General features: G+C 43.5%; 1 protein-coding gene across 2 annotated transcripts in view; it reads right to left on the bottom strand.

Moving 5' to 3' along the window:
* PARN (poly(A)-specific ribonuclease) overlaps positions 1–18,418 on the bottom strand; it is a 159,882-nt gene that overhangs the window by 81,968 nt on the left and 59,496 nt on the right. For both annotated transcript variants that reach the window (XM_080829727.1, XM_080829728.1), the window contains exon 21: positions 17,853–17,927. In XM_080829727.1, the coding sequence (XP_080685853.1) occupies positions 17,853–17,927 (75 nt within the window). The remainder of the gene's footprint in view (positions 1–17,852; positions 17,928–18,418) is intronic.

Here is an 18,418-nt window from a genome sequence, read left to right as displayed (position 1 = left end):
CATGGGCTGGCTCCCCCCAATCAGAGGATCCTCACTTACCCCCTTCCCTGCCTACTATTCCCACAGTGGGAGCTGTTCCAAGGACATAGCCTTGAGACGGGAAGGTGGTGTGGAGACCATCTGGGCAGTCCACGGGACTGAACCCCGTGAAGGCCTCTACATATACTCTGAAGACTCTGGCCAGCAGGTACAAGCCCGAGACAGGCCTCAGACGGAAGTTCCCTTGCTTTATTTATTTATTTTTTAAAGATTTTTATTTACTTATTTGACAGACAGAGATCACAAGTAGGCAGAGAGGCAGAGAGAGATAGGAGAAAGCAGGCTTCCCCGCCAAGCAGAGAGCACCCGATGCGGGGCTCAATCCCAGGACCCTGAGATCATGATCCAAGCCGAAGGCAGAGGCTTTAACCTACTGAGCCACCCAGGCGCCCCCAGTTCCCTTGCTTTATTAAACCTGCTGCCTCCCCGCCTGGAGGGGTCGAACTCCTTCTGTGGTCTCCCCTTGTCCTCTGAATACAGGGGCCAGTGTAGGAACCAACACGGCACCGAGCAGATGTGATCCTCCTGCCTCCCCAACAGTGTTACTATACCCCTGAGCGAGCAGCCTAACCAAGGCTAAGCTGGTGGCGGGTCTCCCCGGCCCCGGATTCTGAAGCTTTGATCCCACAAACGTTCCATGTTGCCTGTCCAGTGACACACTGCACGGGGCTACGCCGTGAACACCGCAGCCTCAACGTGCGCACGTTACTTGGCGTGAATGAGCATTTAGATGACAAGTGTGACTTGAGGGAAAGGTGGCTCGGCTGCCGACACGACAGCACCACCTTCTGGCTGGTGGCATGCTAGTTAAGACACAGAAAGTCACTGCCACAGTTTAAAAGCACTTTAACTGTTTGGTAATTAATCTAGAAGGGTGGCAAACGAGAAAATTCAGTTTTTTCACAGAATCTGAACAATGTCTGTGGTAAGTAAACTCCCTCAGAGACCAATCCTGGAACATAAAAGAAGTTAACGGGAGGTCACTCCTGAGTGTCATTCTGCTTCTGGACACGATATAGTCACACCCAGCCTCTCAGCTCTCCCATCCTGCAGAACCTGTCAGGCCCCACCCAAAGAAATGCCTTATCCTGGCCCCACCGTCACACCCACACCCTACTGGGCGTGTAAGCGAGGCCTTCGGCAGCTCACACACCGTGGGAACCAAAGCCCTCTGCGTGAGACCCTTTCCAACCACATCTCCCGCGGGTAGGGGATGGCAGGTGGGGGCATCAGGCCCTCTTGGGTCCTAACAAGTGGAGGGAAAGACGGGAGCGCTCACGATGACTCAGCATCTGCGTGTTTCCCCCAAAGTACAGGACTCCTTAGAGAGATGGTGCTGGAGACGGATCTCAGGCCTGCGGTACACTGTGTTTCACACCACAGCTGCTGCCACGGCCTAAGGAGTGCAGACCAGGAGACTACATCAGTGGAGAGACAGGACGGCTGCAAGGAGCCTCAGCACTCCCAATGATGTCCCAGGCTCTGCTGCCAGAAGGGACCCCCGAAGTCAGTTTCCAGACCTGCTTTCTTCCATGCAATAGCCTTATCCCCTGGTCAAAAAAGGGCCTTGGGATGTCAGCTTCGTCCTGACTTTACTCATCAGATATGACATCTGTCCTCCTTCCATGAGGAGGCCCAAGCAAAAAGGGATGGGCAGCATGGTGAGATGTTTAAGCAGAATATCCCCTTCTTAGAGAGAGCATGGAAATCTCCTGGCCACGGGAGATGTCATGTAAGGGAATGAGCATTTCTCCCAGGGGCCAGACACATGAAATCTCCCAGCGCAAACTGCTCTAGAGAAAGGAAGCGCCTGAGGATCAAGGTCTTTGTCAGAGCTATGCTCACTGCCTCCCCTCCTACTAACACCTGCCACAGTGCTCAGCATACGTGGAAGTTTCCTAAAACATGTGAGTTCAAACCTGCGTGACCACAACCTGCAACAAGACGTTTTTATTACAACCTGCACAAACACGTACATCCGTGCGTACAGATCTATACCTGAAAAAGGTTACATGCAAAAAAGCAAGCCTGCCTTTAGTATACAGGACTCACCCGGAAAGTTTCTAACTCTGTCCTTTTATAAAAATGCTGGTCATACTCACTAAAATGATCTCACAACCCGCTGACAGAGTAAACTACCGTCTGACGAACACTGCCAGACACTGTCGCCAATATCCACTCAGATTCCTACTTCTCGTGCCTGCACGCCCCTCTCTCTTCTCCGCCCTCTCTCAAGGACCACACCAAGATCTCTCCTCCAAGCCTCCCCAGCCCGGGCCAAGCATCTTCTTCCCAGATACCAAGGATGTGAAATTACCACCGCAGTCATTCCCTACCAGCCTGGTCTACTGAGTGAGGGAAAGCGAGTGGGACAGGATTTGGCTCAGGCCCCTTCCCTTCCCCTGAACACGAAAACACCTGCCATCTGCATTCCTTCAACTGGTCATTTACCCCCTACCTTGACTCGCTCTAGCAACGTCTGTGTAAACAACGTTTAGCTGTTTATCAAAAGATAGATCTGTCAAGCAGAATTTCTTTTTTTATGATCTTGTTTGTCAAGGGATAATTTTCATGAACGCTAAATTAGGAACTGAAGTGCACTGTCACCAATTCTTGGAAGCCAATGGCCCATTTATTACTCCATGTAGCATTTATAGATGTGACAGGTTCCCAGATAAATTCAATTTGGCCTCAGTCTCTTAGAGAAGGCTATGAGCTAGAGTAAATGCAAAACCAACCTTCTAGACTTTTAAAAATAAATAGAACTTGCTCGAATATGTCCATCTATTTTTGCCTTGGTGCTGTAACGCCACCAGGCGCCTATGGAAGAGAGCCACGGGGCTGGGGGAGGGGGCAAACTCAGACAACAACCCAGCTTTCCAAAGGCTGCTCCTTGTTTGGTCCACAATCTTGACACTCGACACGTGGAAATTCTTTCAAAAGCCCCAGACTTCTAAAAGAAAAGTAGTTAAATGTAATATTTTATTTTAAAAACTTCATTTAATTAAAAAAAAAACCACCAAACCAGTGTTACAGCAAGATTTATGCAGAGGATGAAATTCAAACTCCTATTTTTAACACACAAATTCCGTGTTTCTACCGTCTAACCACACACACCCCCGCCCCAACCACACGGACCCTCTGCTCCAGTCCTACCAAAGGATGTACTACTGGTCCCGCTCTTCACCAGGGCTTTCTCAGCCTTCCTCCACCAGGCCACCTCCTGGGATCAGCACAGGCATCATCACCTCCTCCAGGAAGCCTCCCGAGCTGACCCTTCTCTGCATCTTCATGCCAGTCTGGGTGGGTTCTCCCTCCCTCATCACAGCACCGAGCGTGTGCTGTCCAGATACCCGTCTGCATCGTTAGACCATGAATTCCTTGAGTGCAAAGACTATTATTTCATCTCTATTCCCCATCTAAATTTAGTCCTTCGGTTTCTTCAGCAGGAGACAGACAAATATTTATGCGAAGATTAACACTGCAGATTTCAAAAGAGAACCATCTTGTTAAAAACCTTGCAAAATCCCTTCATAATTATTCTCTTCTCTGTTGTTACTATAAATACACTGAACACAGACACTTAAAGGTACCTAGCAATATACAGCGATAAGTCAAGAAGGCTTACACACCATGTGAAACACAATTACAAAAATGCACCCCTAAATGTGACCCTGCTCATGCTTCAAAGTGATACAAACTTTCTTCGGGAATTAACAATTACTAAAATCAGCGGGTGTCCTACATGCAGCTCATATTTCTTTAAGCTATATAATATGCCGCCATGATTTATTTCCCTTCTATTACCTCTATGATAACAATACAGGATTTGTGTGGGGGGGGAAGAAAATCCCAGTTTCAAAGTTTTATTTTACTGTGTTGTCTTTTCTAGGTTCCTATTCTCAGTACCACAGCAGTTTGTTCCCTGGCCTTTGATGCAACGGGAAAACAGATCAGTTCCCCGCATTTCTCCAATTAACGTGGGAGGACAAAGGGCAATCCCACTAGTTAGGCAGTGTGATTTGTTCTAAGTTATTTTAAGCAATGTTTGCTTTTTATAATCCTCCGACATGAAAAACGCCAAGTGATGCCTAGATACACTGACGTGGGGTGTAGAAGTTCAGGCAAAACCATCGTCTGAAGTGCTAGGGTCACCACAACCATCAATTATAAGTTACCCAACACTCCGGTGGTCTAGCATTTTCTGGCATTTTTTGCTAAACTTAACGAAGTGACATTCATCCTGTTACTCAAGTGATATTTGGGCTTCTTTCCAGGACAAAAGAGGGCAGGTTGCAAAAGTACCCAGCGCTGGAAATCTGATCAATAAAGAGCATGTTTCAAAACTGTTTCAAATTCACCCTTTCAGAAACAGGAGATTTAAACCAAGAAGTTGAAGAAGGAAAATCCAAAGAAACGAATTCCAGGAATTTCATGATCAGAGATAAGATACCACAAAGTAACCACAGTCAGCCGTCCGAAGAAGCTTCAAAGGCAAGACTTTTCCTTTGCTCTGATCCTGCACATGTAAAAAGGCAAGTAATAACGTTTTCATCTTAAATTTAAATACTTTAACCCCTAGGTAATACCTGTCACTCTAAAAACTAACTAACTAAATAAATAAATGGGAGGGGACACCCACAATAAACTAAAACTACCTGTAATTCCACCACCCCAAGAGACTCACTGGTAATGTTTTTAGTAACAAAATATTATTTCTAATTAGCCACCGAAGTGCCCCCAAATCATTTCACTTCTACTATTTCCAATTTGTTAAAACCAGATGTATTTCATTCTTTTTTTTAAAAGAAGATTTTATTTATTTATTTGACAGACAGAGATCACAAGTAGGCAGAGAGGCAGGCAGAGAGAGAGGGGGAAGCAGGCTCCCCACTGAGCAGAGAGCCCAATGCGGGGCTCGATCCCAGGACCCTGAGATCACGACCTGATCCGAAGGCAGAGGCTTAACCCACTGAGCCACCCAGGAACCCCGATTTATTTCATTCTTAAAAACGGGTTGTAAAATATGGAATCGCGGATGAGGAAACAAGGCAAACATGTGAAGACAGACACAGCTAACCTACTTAATCAGCCAGTTCACTCTTTCCGATGACAGAAACAACACCAAACGGCCCTGGAAGCCTCCAGAATAAGAATCAGAGACATAATGTTTACCCTGAGCCCTCACAGTTAGTCGTCAGGGGCCTGGAAGCAATCAGGCAGATCCAGCTCAGCCTTCAGTCTCCCACTGCCACCCACATTCCAAAAATTTACTGAGAGTGAACTACAACTGTGGTACTAAATCAGGCGCAATGGTCCTTGCTTTCCAGAGTGTTCTGCATAACCCTAAACAGTATACACAATAAAAATATCAGCAATCAAAGCTACCACTGCATTCTAGGATACACAGGATTATCTGAGTGCACATGGAGACACATTATATTCGTGGTCATACAGATTCAGTATGTCTAAATAAAGGTGCCAATACAATTAATTTGTTAAAACGTCAGTGAAAAATCTCAGGGGGCTTTCTGAGTGACGCTAACAAATGATTCTAAAGCTCAATCAGAAGAACAAATAAAAGCTTATTTTGGAACCGGAGTCAAGAGTCCTAAAATTGCTTAAATTAAATGTCCACAAAGAGAACTGTTAAAAGAACCGTAAAACAATATGCAAAATATACATTAGCTTAGATGAAATATACACTTAAATACCACAACAGAAAGGTAAACTCAAATATTACTGCAGTTATCTTCATTAGTAAAGAGCATGGGGCAATGTTTTTAGTTTTCTGGTAGTTTAAAATTTTTCCAGTAACAAAAATAAATCATCACTGTTTAATAAGAAAAAAATGAGTTGTTTTTAGTTTTTTTCAAGATCATTTGAATCTAATGATTTTGCTTCTTCAGATTTTTTTTTTTTAAATGAAAGATACAAAGACTAAGTAAGGTACACGGATGCTCTTTAAAGAATTTAGGCTGCCTGGGTGGCTCAGCCAGTTAAGTGTCTGACTTTGGTTCAGGTTGATCCCGGGGTTCTGGGATGGAGCCCCATGTTCGGGAGGCGGAGGGGGTGGTGCCCTGCTCAGCTGGGGGCCTGTTTCTCCCTCTCCTTCTTCCCCTCCCTCCTGCTTGTGCTCTCTCGCTCTCTGTCAAATAAATAAAATCTTTTTTAAAAATGTAAAAAAAAAAAAAAAAGAATTTGAAATAATAAACTCTTGTCATCCCAAACGGATATAAATGCAATGCATCCATTAAAAGAAAACTCTCCCAGAAAACCGTGTGACAGCACGAGAAATGCTCATGACCTAATATTAACTAAAAAAAATCACATCCAAAAATGCATCTGAAGTCAGATTCCAACTGATATTATAAAGTCATGAAAAGGGGCACCTGGGTGGCTCAGTGGTTTGAGCCTTTGCCTTCAGCTCGGGTCATGATCTTGGGGTCCTGGGATCAAGCCCCGCATCTGGCTCCCTGCTCAGCGGGGGGCCTGCTTCCCACCCCCCCCACTTCTCTGCCTGCCTCTCTGCCTACCTGTGATCTCTCTCTGTCAAATAAATAAATAAAATCTTTTAAAAAAAAGTTATGAAAATACTCATCTCTATAAAATAAAACAACTAAAAAAGAAATATGAGTCAAAATACTACTAATATTGATGTCTAGGTTGTGAGACCATGATTGAATTGTTTTCTTCATATTTTCAAGTATCATGTTTTCAATAATGAACTTGATTTACTTCTAAAACTGTGGGCAGGAGAACACAACATGAGCAGTTTGCTATGAATGATACTACAATTAAATATGACAGATCTACTGAATATTCTGATAGTGCAACACAAAGCTGACATTCTTAGATCCAGAAAACATGGCCTCTAGAACACAAATATCAAACCAACGCCCTGGACCAGAAACAAATTAACAGAACACGAAGAGTCAGCCTCCAGAGCATGAACACTCCATTTCTTTCTTTTTTTTTTTTTTTTAAGATTTTATTTATTTATTTGACAGAGAGAGAGATCACAAGTAGGCAAAGAGGCAGGCAGATGGGGGTGGGGGTGGAGGCAGACTTCCTGCTGAGCGGAGAGCCAGATGTGGGGCTCGATCCCAGGACCCTGAGATCATGACCTGAGCTGAAGGCAGAGGCTTAACCAACTGAACACTCCATTTCTTTCTCCTGGCTAGGTTCTCATTGCCGCAGAACTCATTTTGCCACTGCTGCTTTAGCGCTGGTAATTATATTAAGAACATGGGAAGCCATATCTGGAAGTCAGGAAGCTTTCTTCCCCATCCTCATACCAGCTCATGCTCTAAAGGATACTAATTAGGGGGAGTCCAAGTTATTGTTATTCTCAAATAAATCTGCATGATACAGATTTCATAGGACAGATGTGTAACACTGCTAATTCTCAAGATAAAACACACAGGGGAATTAGGAAAACAAGAAGGCTCTTAATAAATACTGTTAAAATTTTCCACAGTGCTTTTTGTGGATTAAGTGACTTAGAGGAGTTTAAAAAAAAAAAAAAAAGTCAGCTGCTTTAAGTTTTCATCAGAAAATACATACACAAAACACAGACATTTACATGTTTCATTAATAATTATTTTCCTTATCAATAAGCCACTACTATAAAAACCTTGTGTATATAAGAACAAATACATTGTTTCCAGGATGTAACACTTATGGCATGAAAACCCTGTATCATTTAAACACACAAGTAAGTTATCAGCCCCTTCCTCTAAAACAAGCTTATTTAATAGAACCCGTATAAAGTCCTGTCACAGTTGAACTCATTTATCCATTGCTATATTTATAATCAAGGTAATTGTTGTAAACCAACACTATGCAAGGTTTAAGATTAGGAAAATAAACATGAAAGGAAAAACATTCATTTTTTGGTTCTTTCTCGAGTGTTTTGTACATTTCCTCTTTGACAAAGATAAATATACAGTAATGCACTAGCCAACTATGAAAAAGACCACAAATAGAAACAAAGGTATCAAATACTTGGTCTGGATTTTGTCTATTGGTATGTATGCCTACCCAAAAGGAACTGAACTGAAGTCAATTTTAATTGGCTAAAAGAGATAAGTCACATGGTTTAGTTTGGGGTTTTTGTTTTTTTTTTTTTTTAAAGATTTTATATATTTATTTGACAGAGATCACAAGTAGGCAGAGAGGCAGGCAGGGGGAGAGGAGGAAGCAGGCTCCCTGCTGAGCAGAGAGCCCGATACGGGGCTCGATCCCAGGACCCTGAGACCATGACCTGAGCCAAAGGCAGAGGCTTTAACCCACTGAGCCACCCAGGTGCCCCTGGTTTGGTTTTTAATGCATTAACATGATATTTTCTCAAAATGTTCTTTAATGAACAGAAAGAGGTAGTTTAAGCATGCTATAATATGGCAGAAGTGTTACATCAAAAGCAGATACTGTAAGAGCCACAACTGAAAAGGACAGGTAAATCTGTTCTGCCTCCAGGATTGGAAGGAGGAGCTAACAGGTCAACTTTTCTGTTGATAGTAACTATAAGCTCTGGGGGGAAAAAATGCAAAAACGAAAACAAAAACAAGTATCTGAGGGCTCTGGAATACAGACAGAAACAGGTAGATTTCGCAAAGGAGTTAAAAATTGGAGGAAGTTGGGGCACCTGGGTGGCTCAGTGGGTTAAACCTCTGTCTTCAGCTTGGGTCCTGATCTTGGGGTCCTGGGATCAAGCCCCGCGTCAGGCTCTCTGCTCAGCAGGGAGCCTGCTTCCCCCTCTCTCTCTCTGCCTGCCTCTCTGCCTACTTGTGATCTCTCTGTCATATAAATAAATAAAAATCTTAAAAAAAAAAATTGGAGGAAGCAAGCTGGCATGAAGTGAATTTCTTGGGGTCTTTTTGTGTGACTATGCCGTAAGGGGAAACTGCAGTGACAGGGGCATGAGGCAACAAAAACTATAAAAGTCCTATGTCTTTCTGGTAGAAGGAACCAGAAGCATGAGGCAACCAGTGGCAACAGGGTAGGAAAGGAATCCTAGGACAGAAGAAACCAGAAAATGGTAACTCTGAATTTGGTGCATAGACTCAGCCCATGTGTCTGGGTGACCCTTTACTTAACCGTGCCCGCGGCAGACCGAAAGCAGTCTGAGCTCAGATCTGAGCCACCTCCCACCGCAGACATGCAAGAGTTTGCAGTCTGAGTTTAAGTAAGTTAAATGCTTGCTAAAACTTAAACAAAAATACCAACACTCTTCTGCGGGAATATAAGTGATTGCAGGGTGTCCACGAAAGAACATTCACGGGACGCCTGGGTGGCTCAGTTGGTTAAGCGGCTGTCTTCGGCTCAGGTCGTGATCCCAGCGTCCTGGGATCGAGTCCCACATCGGGCTCCTTGCTCGGCAGGGAGCCTGCTTCTCCCTCTGCCTCTGCCTACCACTCTGTCTGCCTGTACTCACTCTCTCTCTCTCTCTTAAAAAAAAAAAAAAAAAAAAGAAAAAGAAAAAAAAGAACATTCACAACGTCCAGGAAACAACCCCAAGTTATGTGACACATGAAGAGCCAAGAAAACAGGACGCGGTCTCAAGATAAAAGTGATCAACAGATGTCAACACCTTGGTAATGCAGATGTTGGAATTATTAGACAAAGACTTTAAACAGGAGATTCTAATTATGTTCACTGAGGTAAAGAACAAATAAATAAATTAAATCTTTATTAAAAAAAAAAAAAGAAAGAAAGAAAGAAAAAAGGTCTCCTACATACAGGTAACGGGAGCCCCCAGGACAAGAGGCAAGAGAATACAGGACAGGAAAAATATATTTGAGCAATGTCTAAAAACTTTCTAAATCTGGTAAAGGACATAAATTTACAGGTTCAAGGGGTGCCTTGGCTACCTCAGTCCATAGAACATCTGACTCTTGATCTTGGGGTTGTGAGTTTGAACCCCATGATGGGTGAAGAGATTACTTTAAAAAAATTATAAAATCCTTAAAAAAAATTTTTTTTAAATTAAATGTACAGATTCAAGAAGCTCCGTCAATCCCAACGGGACAATTACAAAGAAAGCCGTGCCAAAGTCCATCATAGTGGAACTGCTGAAAACGAATGATCCAATGACAAAGAGAAAATCTTGAATACCCACATTTCTGTATGGCAACAAGGAGGCAAATGACTGTAGACTTCTCCTGAGAAACCATGGAGACCAGAAGATAGAGGAATAACATCTTGAAAATGCTAAGAGAGAAATCCAGAATTCTATACAGTCAGCTAAAATATCCTACATGGATGAAGGCAAAAAAGACATATTTCAGATAAAGGACAATTAAGACAATTAGCTGCCACCACTCTAGCATTATAATAAATACTGATGGAAGCTCTGTAGGTAGAAGTGAGATGATACTCAAAAGAAACTTGGGTCTTCAGGAATGAATGAAGACACCTAAAATGGTAAATATCAGGGTAAGGAGAAAAGGATTCAGCCTTTTAAACTCCTAAAATACACAGGACTGTTTAGAACAAAATTATAACACCACTTTGTAGGATTTATAATATATGCACATACTACGTATATGCCAACACAGCATGAAAACCAATGGGGATCGGAATAAATGGCCTTATATGCAACCTAGGTTTCCTCATTGTGTGTCAGTGGTATAATACGAACTCTAAGTAGACTGCGAAAAGTTACAGACGGTTGTTAAAATTTCTAAAGCAACCACTAAAAAATATTGCAAAGAGATGGCATTAAAAAGGCAAGAGAGAAATTAAAATGGGATTCTTTAAAAATTTCAAATAATCCAAAAGAGGACAGGAAAGAGAAAAATGAACAAAAACAGACAGAACAAAGAACAAGCTTCAAAATGACAAAAGCATGTAAATAATTACACTTTATACACACACACACACACACACACACACACACACAGGTAAGCTTGACAGTACATGGAAATAAAAGAATGGGGAAACAAAAAACACAAAAAGGACAGGGGTGCCTGGGTATCTAACTTAGTAATAATGGAATTACAACATGTAATTTGTGGGATGCACCTACAGCAGTGCTTAAAGAATAATTTGTAGCTTTAAATGTTTGTATTAGAAACAAAAAAAAAAAAGGTGAAAATCAATGAGTAGGAAGAGTCCTGCCTACATCCAGAACACTAGCTGGCCAGGAGGGCTGGTGTACCCCCACCGGAGACGAGAAGGTACAGCTGAAAGTAAGAAATGGGGAAGACTTGCCAACTGCTTGAATGCTGAATGTCTTCCCAGCTGGAAGGAGGTGGAAACCTCATGGGCTCAAGGTGTTTAAGTACACACTTGACCAATCAGTGGCTGAGCGCCAAGCTGGACTGACCCAGGGGCAATCTCTAGAAGGCCCAGGATAAAAAAATTCTACAAAGAATTTTTTTTTAAGCTGACTCCATGCTGAGTGTGGAGCCCCACAGGGGGTTGAACTCATGACTGTGAGATCAAGACCTGAGCGCAGATCAAGAGCAGGACACTTAACCAACTGAGCTACCCAGGCACCCCTGGAAAAAATGTTAAAAATCAATCACGGATGGTTCGAACCTCTAGAAGTGGGAAGAAGAAAGGCAAAGTAAACCCAAAGCAAATACAAGGAAGGAAAGAGGGGTGCATGACTGGCTCAGCTGGAGGAGTACACTGCGTACCTTTTCATTTTGGGGTTGTGAGTTTGGGCCCCATGTTATTTAAAGTTAAATGAACTTAAAAAAAAAGGGGGGGGATGTCTGGATGGCGCAGTGAGTTCAACATCCAACTCTTGGTTTCGGCTCAGGTCAGGATCTCAGGGTTGTGAGATCCTGCCTGTGTCGGGCTCTAGACTCACTGTAGAGTCTGCTGGAGAGTCTCTCTCCCTTTCCCTCTGCTCCCCTTGCCTGTGCTCATGTGCACTCTCTTTCTTGCTAAAATAAATAAATCTTTTTAAAAAAAGAAAGGGAAAAAGGAAAAAAAAAAAAAAGGCAGAAACCTAGTAAATGAACAAAAACAAATACAGAAAATGAACCAAGCCAAAAGCTGGTTCTTTGCAAAGACCATCAAAATCAGTAACCCCTGGGGCGCCTGGGTGGCTCAGTTGGTAAAGCGCCTGCCTTCAGCTCAGATCATGATCCCAGGGTCCTGGGATCGAGCCTCCGCAGTGGGCTCCCTGCTCAGCGGGGAGTCTGCTTCTCCCTCCCCTCCTGCCCCTCCCCCTTTTGTGTATGCTCACAGGTGGGCTCTCTCTCTCTCTCAAATAAATAAATAAAATCGAAAAAAAAAATCAGTAACCCCCAGCTCCTGTGACGAAGGAAAAATGAGAACACAAATCACCAATATCACATGTGAAGTAAGCAGTTGTCACTACAAATTCTGCAGACATCAAACGGAAAACAAAATGCACAAATAAAGTTTTAAGTTGTAAGCATCTTTTAACAAAACAGCGCTGAACAATCGCCTTGAGTCATAACCACAATAAAATACTCATCTGTTCAGCACGAATAAAAGCTGTGCTTCTAAAAGTACAATTTAATATAAACACAACCATAGCACCGTACCCTAGACTGAAGTGAAGCACGTCGCTCCCTCCGTCCCCACACATCGTTCTGAACTGGTTCCTCAGGCGGCATTATCAGGAATTTCTACAACTACCTGAATTTGTGCTGCCTTTACAAAATAATTGTCAGGTTTCTACCTCTTCTAAAGTGTCTCTATCAATCTCTGCTTTTTAAAACTTTCTGGTAGTGTGCTGCAATTTCCAGCTTTCAAAAGAAATGAAAAGGCAATTTTTCTCGAGCTATTCATATGAAAATTTCTAATACATTTAGGACACTCTAAAGCACTCAATGTCTAAACATTGAGAGTATGACTAGAAGGTCCTCTGACTTCTAAAAAATATTGCTGGGGCCCCTCCCCCATTTAATAAAGCTACGTTAGGAATACAGAAATCTTAAAAATGAAGGAGCTATGCAGATGTGACCCTTAGAGATGATTTCTTGGGCACCTGGGTGAGTCAGCTGATTAAGCATCTGCCTTTGGCTCAGGTCGTGATCCCGGGGTCCTGGGAGTGAGCCCCACATTGGGCTCCCTGCTCAGCAGGAAGTCAGCTTCTCCCTCTTCCTCTGCCCATGTCCCCTAATCGTTTTTTTCCTCCCTCCCTCTAATACATAAATAAAATCTTAAAAAAAAAAAAAAAGAAAGAAAGAAAGAAAGGTGATTTTTTACTCTGCTACTTTGAGGAAAATTCTCAAACAGTGAGACGAGGTGATGTTCTCCATGGTCACATACTATCTTACCTGAAGGGCTATAAGGGAACAATGTTGAATGCATGGCTGCTATGGGCTATCACCATCTGAACACCCCATAGCCACAGGAACCCTCACCTCACCTTTTGCAAACAAACAAAAAAACCAGCAAACCAAATGGCACTCAGCAGAAGGTTGGTTTGTTTTTTTTTTTTAAGATTTTATTTATTTATTTGACAGAGACCACAAGTAGGCAGAGAGGCAGGCAGAGAGAGGGGAAGGGAAGCAGGCTCCCTGCTGAGCAGAGATTTCCCCGATGTGGGGCTCGATCCCAGGACCCTGAGATCATGACCTGAGCTGAAGGCAGAGGCTTAACCCTCTGAGCCACCCAGGCGCCCCCAGAAGGTTTTTTTAAATTAATTTTTTAATTTAAATTCAACTTAACATAAACTGTATTATTTGTTTCAGAGAAGGGTTTTAATAATATAACAAGGTTCCCTAGATAAAGAGAACTTTCCTATTCAAGATACTGAAGTGGTTTTAAAAATCTTGATTAAACTTAGTACTATCACAATACAAAGACAGGTGTCAGGTACTTAAATGTAAATCAAAAATTAGTCTGTAACAGCGCCAAAGAAGCCATTACAAGCTTCTATATAAATAGGCACTTAATGATTTTTCCAGTGTTACATTATTGATCTAACAGGTCCTTCGTTTCCACTGAAATGAATAAGTAATTTGTTTAAGATAACATTAATAGGGTTTGTAGCACTTTAGATATGCGGGGTCTCTCTCGTCATTAGAATTACCACTATCAAAAACAGATTTTACACTGTCTTTCAATGAGACATCTGCAAAATTTTAGAAATCACGGCAAAAGACCAGAGACATCAGATACATTCATCCCATGCATGAAGGCGTTTCTAAGTCCTAACAACCTTGACTATGACTTACTCATTTCAGTGAACATTTACCGCCCTCGCTCATGTCAGCTGCTACTCGGAGCACTGAGAATGCAACCGTTAGCAAGACGTCTGGCCCCTGCTCTCACAGAGTTTACAGTCTACCAGGGAAGACAGGCAAACAGAGTGTGTCGGTAAAGGACAACAGGCCGGCACAGAAAATGGGACCCAGGGGCGCCTGGATGGCTCAGTGGGTTAAAGCCTCTGCCTTCGGCTCAGGTCATGATCCCAGGGTCCTGGGATCGAGCCCCGCATCGGGCTCTCTGCTCAGTGGGGAGCCTGCTTCCTCCTCTCTCTCTGCCTGCTTCTCTGCCTACTTGTGGTCTCTGTCAAGTAAATAATAAATAAAATCTTTAAAAAAAAAAAAAGAGAGAAAAGAAAATGGGACCCAATCCCCTGCACAGGGAACCGGGGTCGGGGGCGGGGGGGGAACACAACCAGAGAAATGGGTGTGTAAGCTGTGATGAGGAGGGAAGTGGGACACAGCCCAGCTCTGAAGGAAGAGGATGGTAGAAATCTAAGGTGGCATATGGCAAAGAGAAGTAGGGTCACAGGCAGAGCACGCACAAATGGCCAGGGATTGATACACACAGTTGTCTTTTGGGTGTGCATGGGTGGCTCAGTCGGTTAAGCATCTGCCTTTGGCTCAGGTCAGGAGCTGGCGCTCAGCGGGGAGTCTGCTTCTCCCTCTCCTTCTACCCCTCCACTCCACCCAGCCCCAGAGGTATACGCTCTCGCTCTCCAAAAAAAAAAAAAAAAAATGTCTTTTGTGTAAGCGATGATAGCAGAAACTCAGACTTTACCAGTAACGCTGCGTATATCGGGAGACAAGAGTCATCTATTTCATCTCGGAGGAAAAAGGCAGAAAGGTCACGATTTCATCCCGGCCTCTTCGCCATGCTACCCACTCCAGCCAGGGCGCGTTCCCGCACTAGAGAAGGAGTTGGGGGAGGAGAGGGGGCAGGGGGGGATACGATGGACTCAATCATGCCTTCAGGGGAGTGGCACATGCGGGTCAACCATCACATGGCAGGGCCCCTGCGGCAACGTGATTCTGCAGCGCAGCTCCCGGATTTCAGGTGTCACGGAGTGCGACACTGAGCTGGAAACTACTGGGTAAGGAGCCTTTCGGTTCCAAGTGAGGGAGCTATCGTCACCGGACAGTGAATGTGGTTCGGCAGCAACATGAAAAGAAGCCATGACCCCCACACACATCAACACGGAATTACACTCGGACATGCAAGCAGGCACCACCAGCTAGTGTCGTACAGGTTTCCAAGCACTTTCATACACTCTCATTTGTACTGTTCACAGCAAGGGCGGCCAAGCAGGTATTAATAAATCCCTAGCATTTGTCAAGCCCTGCTTGTGAAGGGCCGAGCTCCCTGCTGGGCACTTAATGTTCATGATCTCATTTCACAAAGTAACCATCACCGCCTCCACCTCTCAGCCAGAAGCCTGTGGCTTAGACAGTTTACATAATCTGTCAGAAGGCACACGGCAGGCAGGTGGTGGAGGCGAGCTTAGGCCGTGGGGCAGTCTGGCTTTGAGGCCCATGCCATCTCCTTCCATCCCACGGCAGAGTTTCAATGTCACCCAGGTGTGACCAGCAGGAAGGCCAAAGGGTGAGGCTGAGCAGAGGAGGTGGGACTGGACCTCCAGCCAGGAGTTCCAGCTCTGCGCCCTTGCGGCTGGCCACAGGGCCTCTTGCCATGCTCTCAGTCGCAGAGTCCCTTGCCTCTCCCTGAATTTATTGCTGGCTCTGTAATAATCAGTCCCTCTGGGTGCCATCTCATCAGTATTTCCAAGGATCGTGGGGGAGTGGATCAGAGAAATAAGCAGATACCGAAACATTTAACTAGAGACATCACTCACGCCCTGCATGCAACACCAATTCTTGGTGTCATGTCCTCCCCGAAGTACATCTCACGCTGAAATCCACTATTAAGTAACCATCATAAAAGTTCAAACTAGACCAAGCTTTATATATATATATGTATGTATATATATATACAATCTCATATAATCCTAATAATAACCCAGTAAGTAAGTACTATCATCCTCAGTTTACAGAGATAAGCAGAAGCGTCTCAAGGTTAAATAACCTGCCCAAGGTCACACAACTATGTAGTATAGCAGCATGATTCCAGAACTTAAGCTTTTCACCACAACATAGCCTATATTCCTGCAATGGTCACAGAATTAAGAACAAACACCAAAATACTCTGATCTGAATGTGTATATATGTGGAAGCTTTCATATGTAATTACTCATATAGTTACATTCTCAGAATTACATAATTTTAGTATGTGGCACCTTGTTAAATAAAAAGAAAAAAAAATAAGGGGCTCCTGGGTGCCTCAGTCGGTTAAGCATCTGCCTATGGCTCAGGTCATGGTTTTAGAGTCCTGGGCTCGAGCCCTGTGTTGGGCTCCCTGGCCAGTGGGGAGTCTGCTTCTCCCTCTCCTTGTGCCCCTCCCCCCTCACTCATGCTATCTTGCTCGCTCACAAATAAATGAATAAAATCTTTAAAAAAATTAGACATATCACTTTACAATGTTATCCCTCTTACACTATTAAGCACCAGAGAAACTTGAAATCTATTTGAATAAGTGGCTGAACATCACATATTTTATTCAGTAACTTTTCAACCTAAGGAAATAGAACATTTTGAGATGGTTAATAACAAAAGTATGTAGGGTCCAGTAAGACATGTGGTGCTCCCTCTTCTACCATCCTATTTTATTTTTTTAAAGCTTTTATTTATTTATTAGTTAGAGTGAGAAAGAAAGAGAGCACAAGCAGGCAGAGTGGCAGGCTGAGGCAGAGGGAGAAGCAGGCTCCCCGCAGAGCAAGGAGCCTGATGTGGGACTTGATCCCAGGACACTGGGATCATGACCTGAGCCAAAGGTAGCCGCTTAACCAACTGAGCCACCCAGGCATCCCTCTACCATCCTATTTTAAAAGCAAATAAAATATCTCAGTGTATTTATTTGTAAAACAAGTATTCGATATAAGTGTAATGAAATGAACAGATCCCACAAACTTCTAAATAAATGGGAGAAGCGTGGAGATGAGTGAACGGTGGACACAGGTATCACCTTCTGGTGTTCCCCATTCCTCTCAATTTGCTATTTCTTTTTTTTTTTTTTTAAGATTTTTATTTATTTATTTGACAGACAGAGATTACAAGTAGGCAAAGAGGCAGGCAGAGAGAGAGGAGGAAGCAGGCTCCCCGCTGAGCAGAGAGCCTGACGCGGGGCTCGATCCCAGGACCCCGGGATCATGACCTGAGCCGAAGGCAGAGGCTTTAACCCACTGAGCCACCCAGGCGCCCCTCAATTTGCTATTTCTAATTCTCAAAGCAAACCTGCAACTCGTTTCAGAAAAAGCACAATGAGAAGGGAACAGAAAGGAGGTAAGTGAAGAAACATATTACATAGTGTATCTAATGATTAATAAATTTGTCTTTTTTCCTCACCTACACATGATACTCACTAATTATCTCCTTTATTTTAGAGACAGCTCTAAACACAACAGGCAGCAATGCCTGTGAATCAGCTGAGCGAACTCACAGTATAAAAAGGGCAAGCTCCCACCTTAATTAATATACGAAACAAATGTCCAAAGCACTTACCAATCTGTACTTGTTCGGGCTGGCTGAGAGAAACAAAGGCTGACGTGTCATCAATCCAGGATATCTGAATGTTACCTGCAATGTTGAAATAAAAATAAAGGGAACATGTGACCAAGTATATCACTATCAGACTTCATCTGCACATCTGATATATTTCAGAATATGTGTCAAATTTAAACAGAGATGAGGTGCTGGTTTAAAATTTGATCAAAATCTCAACGTTAAGCATAAAGCTTTAAAGAAGCTTTAAAAATGTGTTTTAAAAATAAAAGAAAGATCCTTCTGGATTAAATGCTGGGGCACTTGATATTTCAGCCCAATCTCATGCCAGAGCTGGCAATTTCTTTCCTATCAAGATCACAACAGGGGTGCCCGGGTGGCTCAGTCAGTTAAGCATCCAACTCTTGGTTTCGGTTCAGGCCCTGATCTCACGGGTCATGAGCCCCATGCCGAGCCCCACATTGACTGGGCTTTGCACTCAGTGGGAGTCTGCTTGGACACTCTTTCCCTCTGCCCCTTCCCCCGTTTGCACACTCATGCTCTCTCGCTCAAATAAATAGATAAAT

This window comes from Martes martes, assembly GCF_963455335.1.
Source record: "Martes martes genome assembly, chromosome: 18".
In the NCBI taxonomy this organism is placed as follows: Eukaryota; Metazoa; Chordata; class Mammalia; order Carnivora; family Mustelidae; genus Martes; species Martes martes.
The sequence above is the reverse complement of the archived record's forward strand: the minus strand, read 5'-3'. Positions and strand labels throughout refer to the sequence as shown.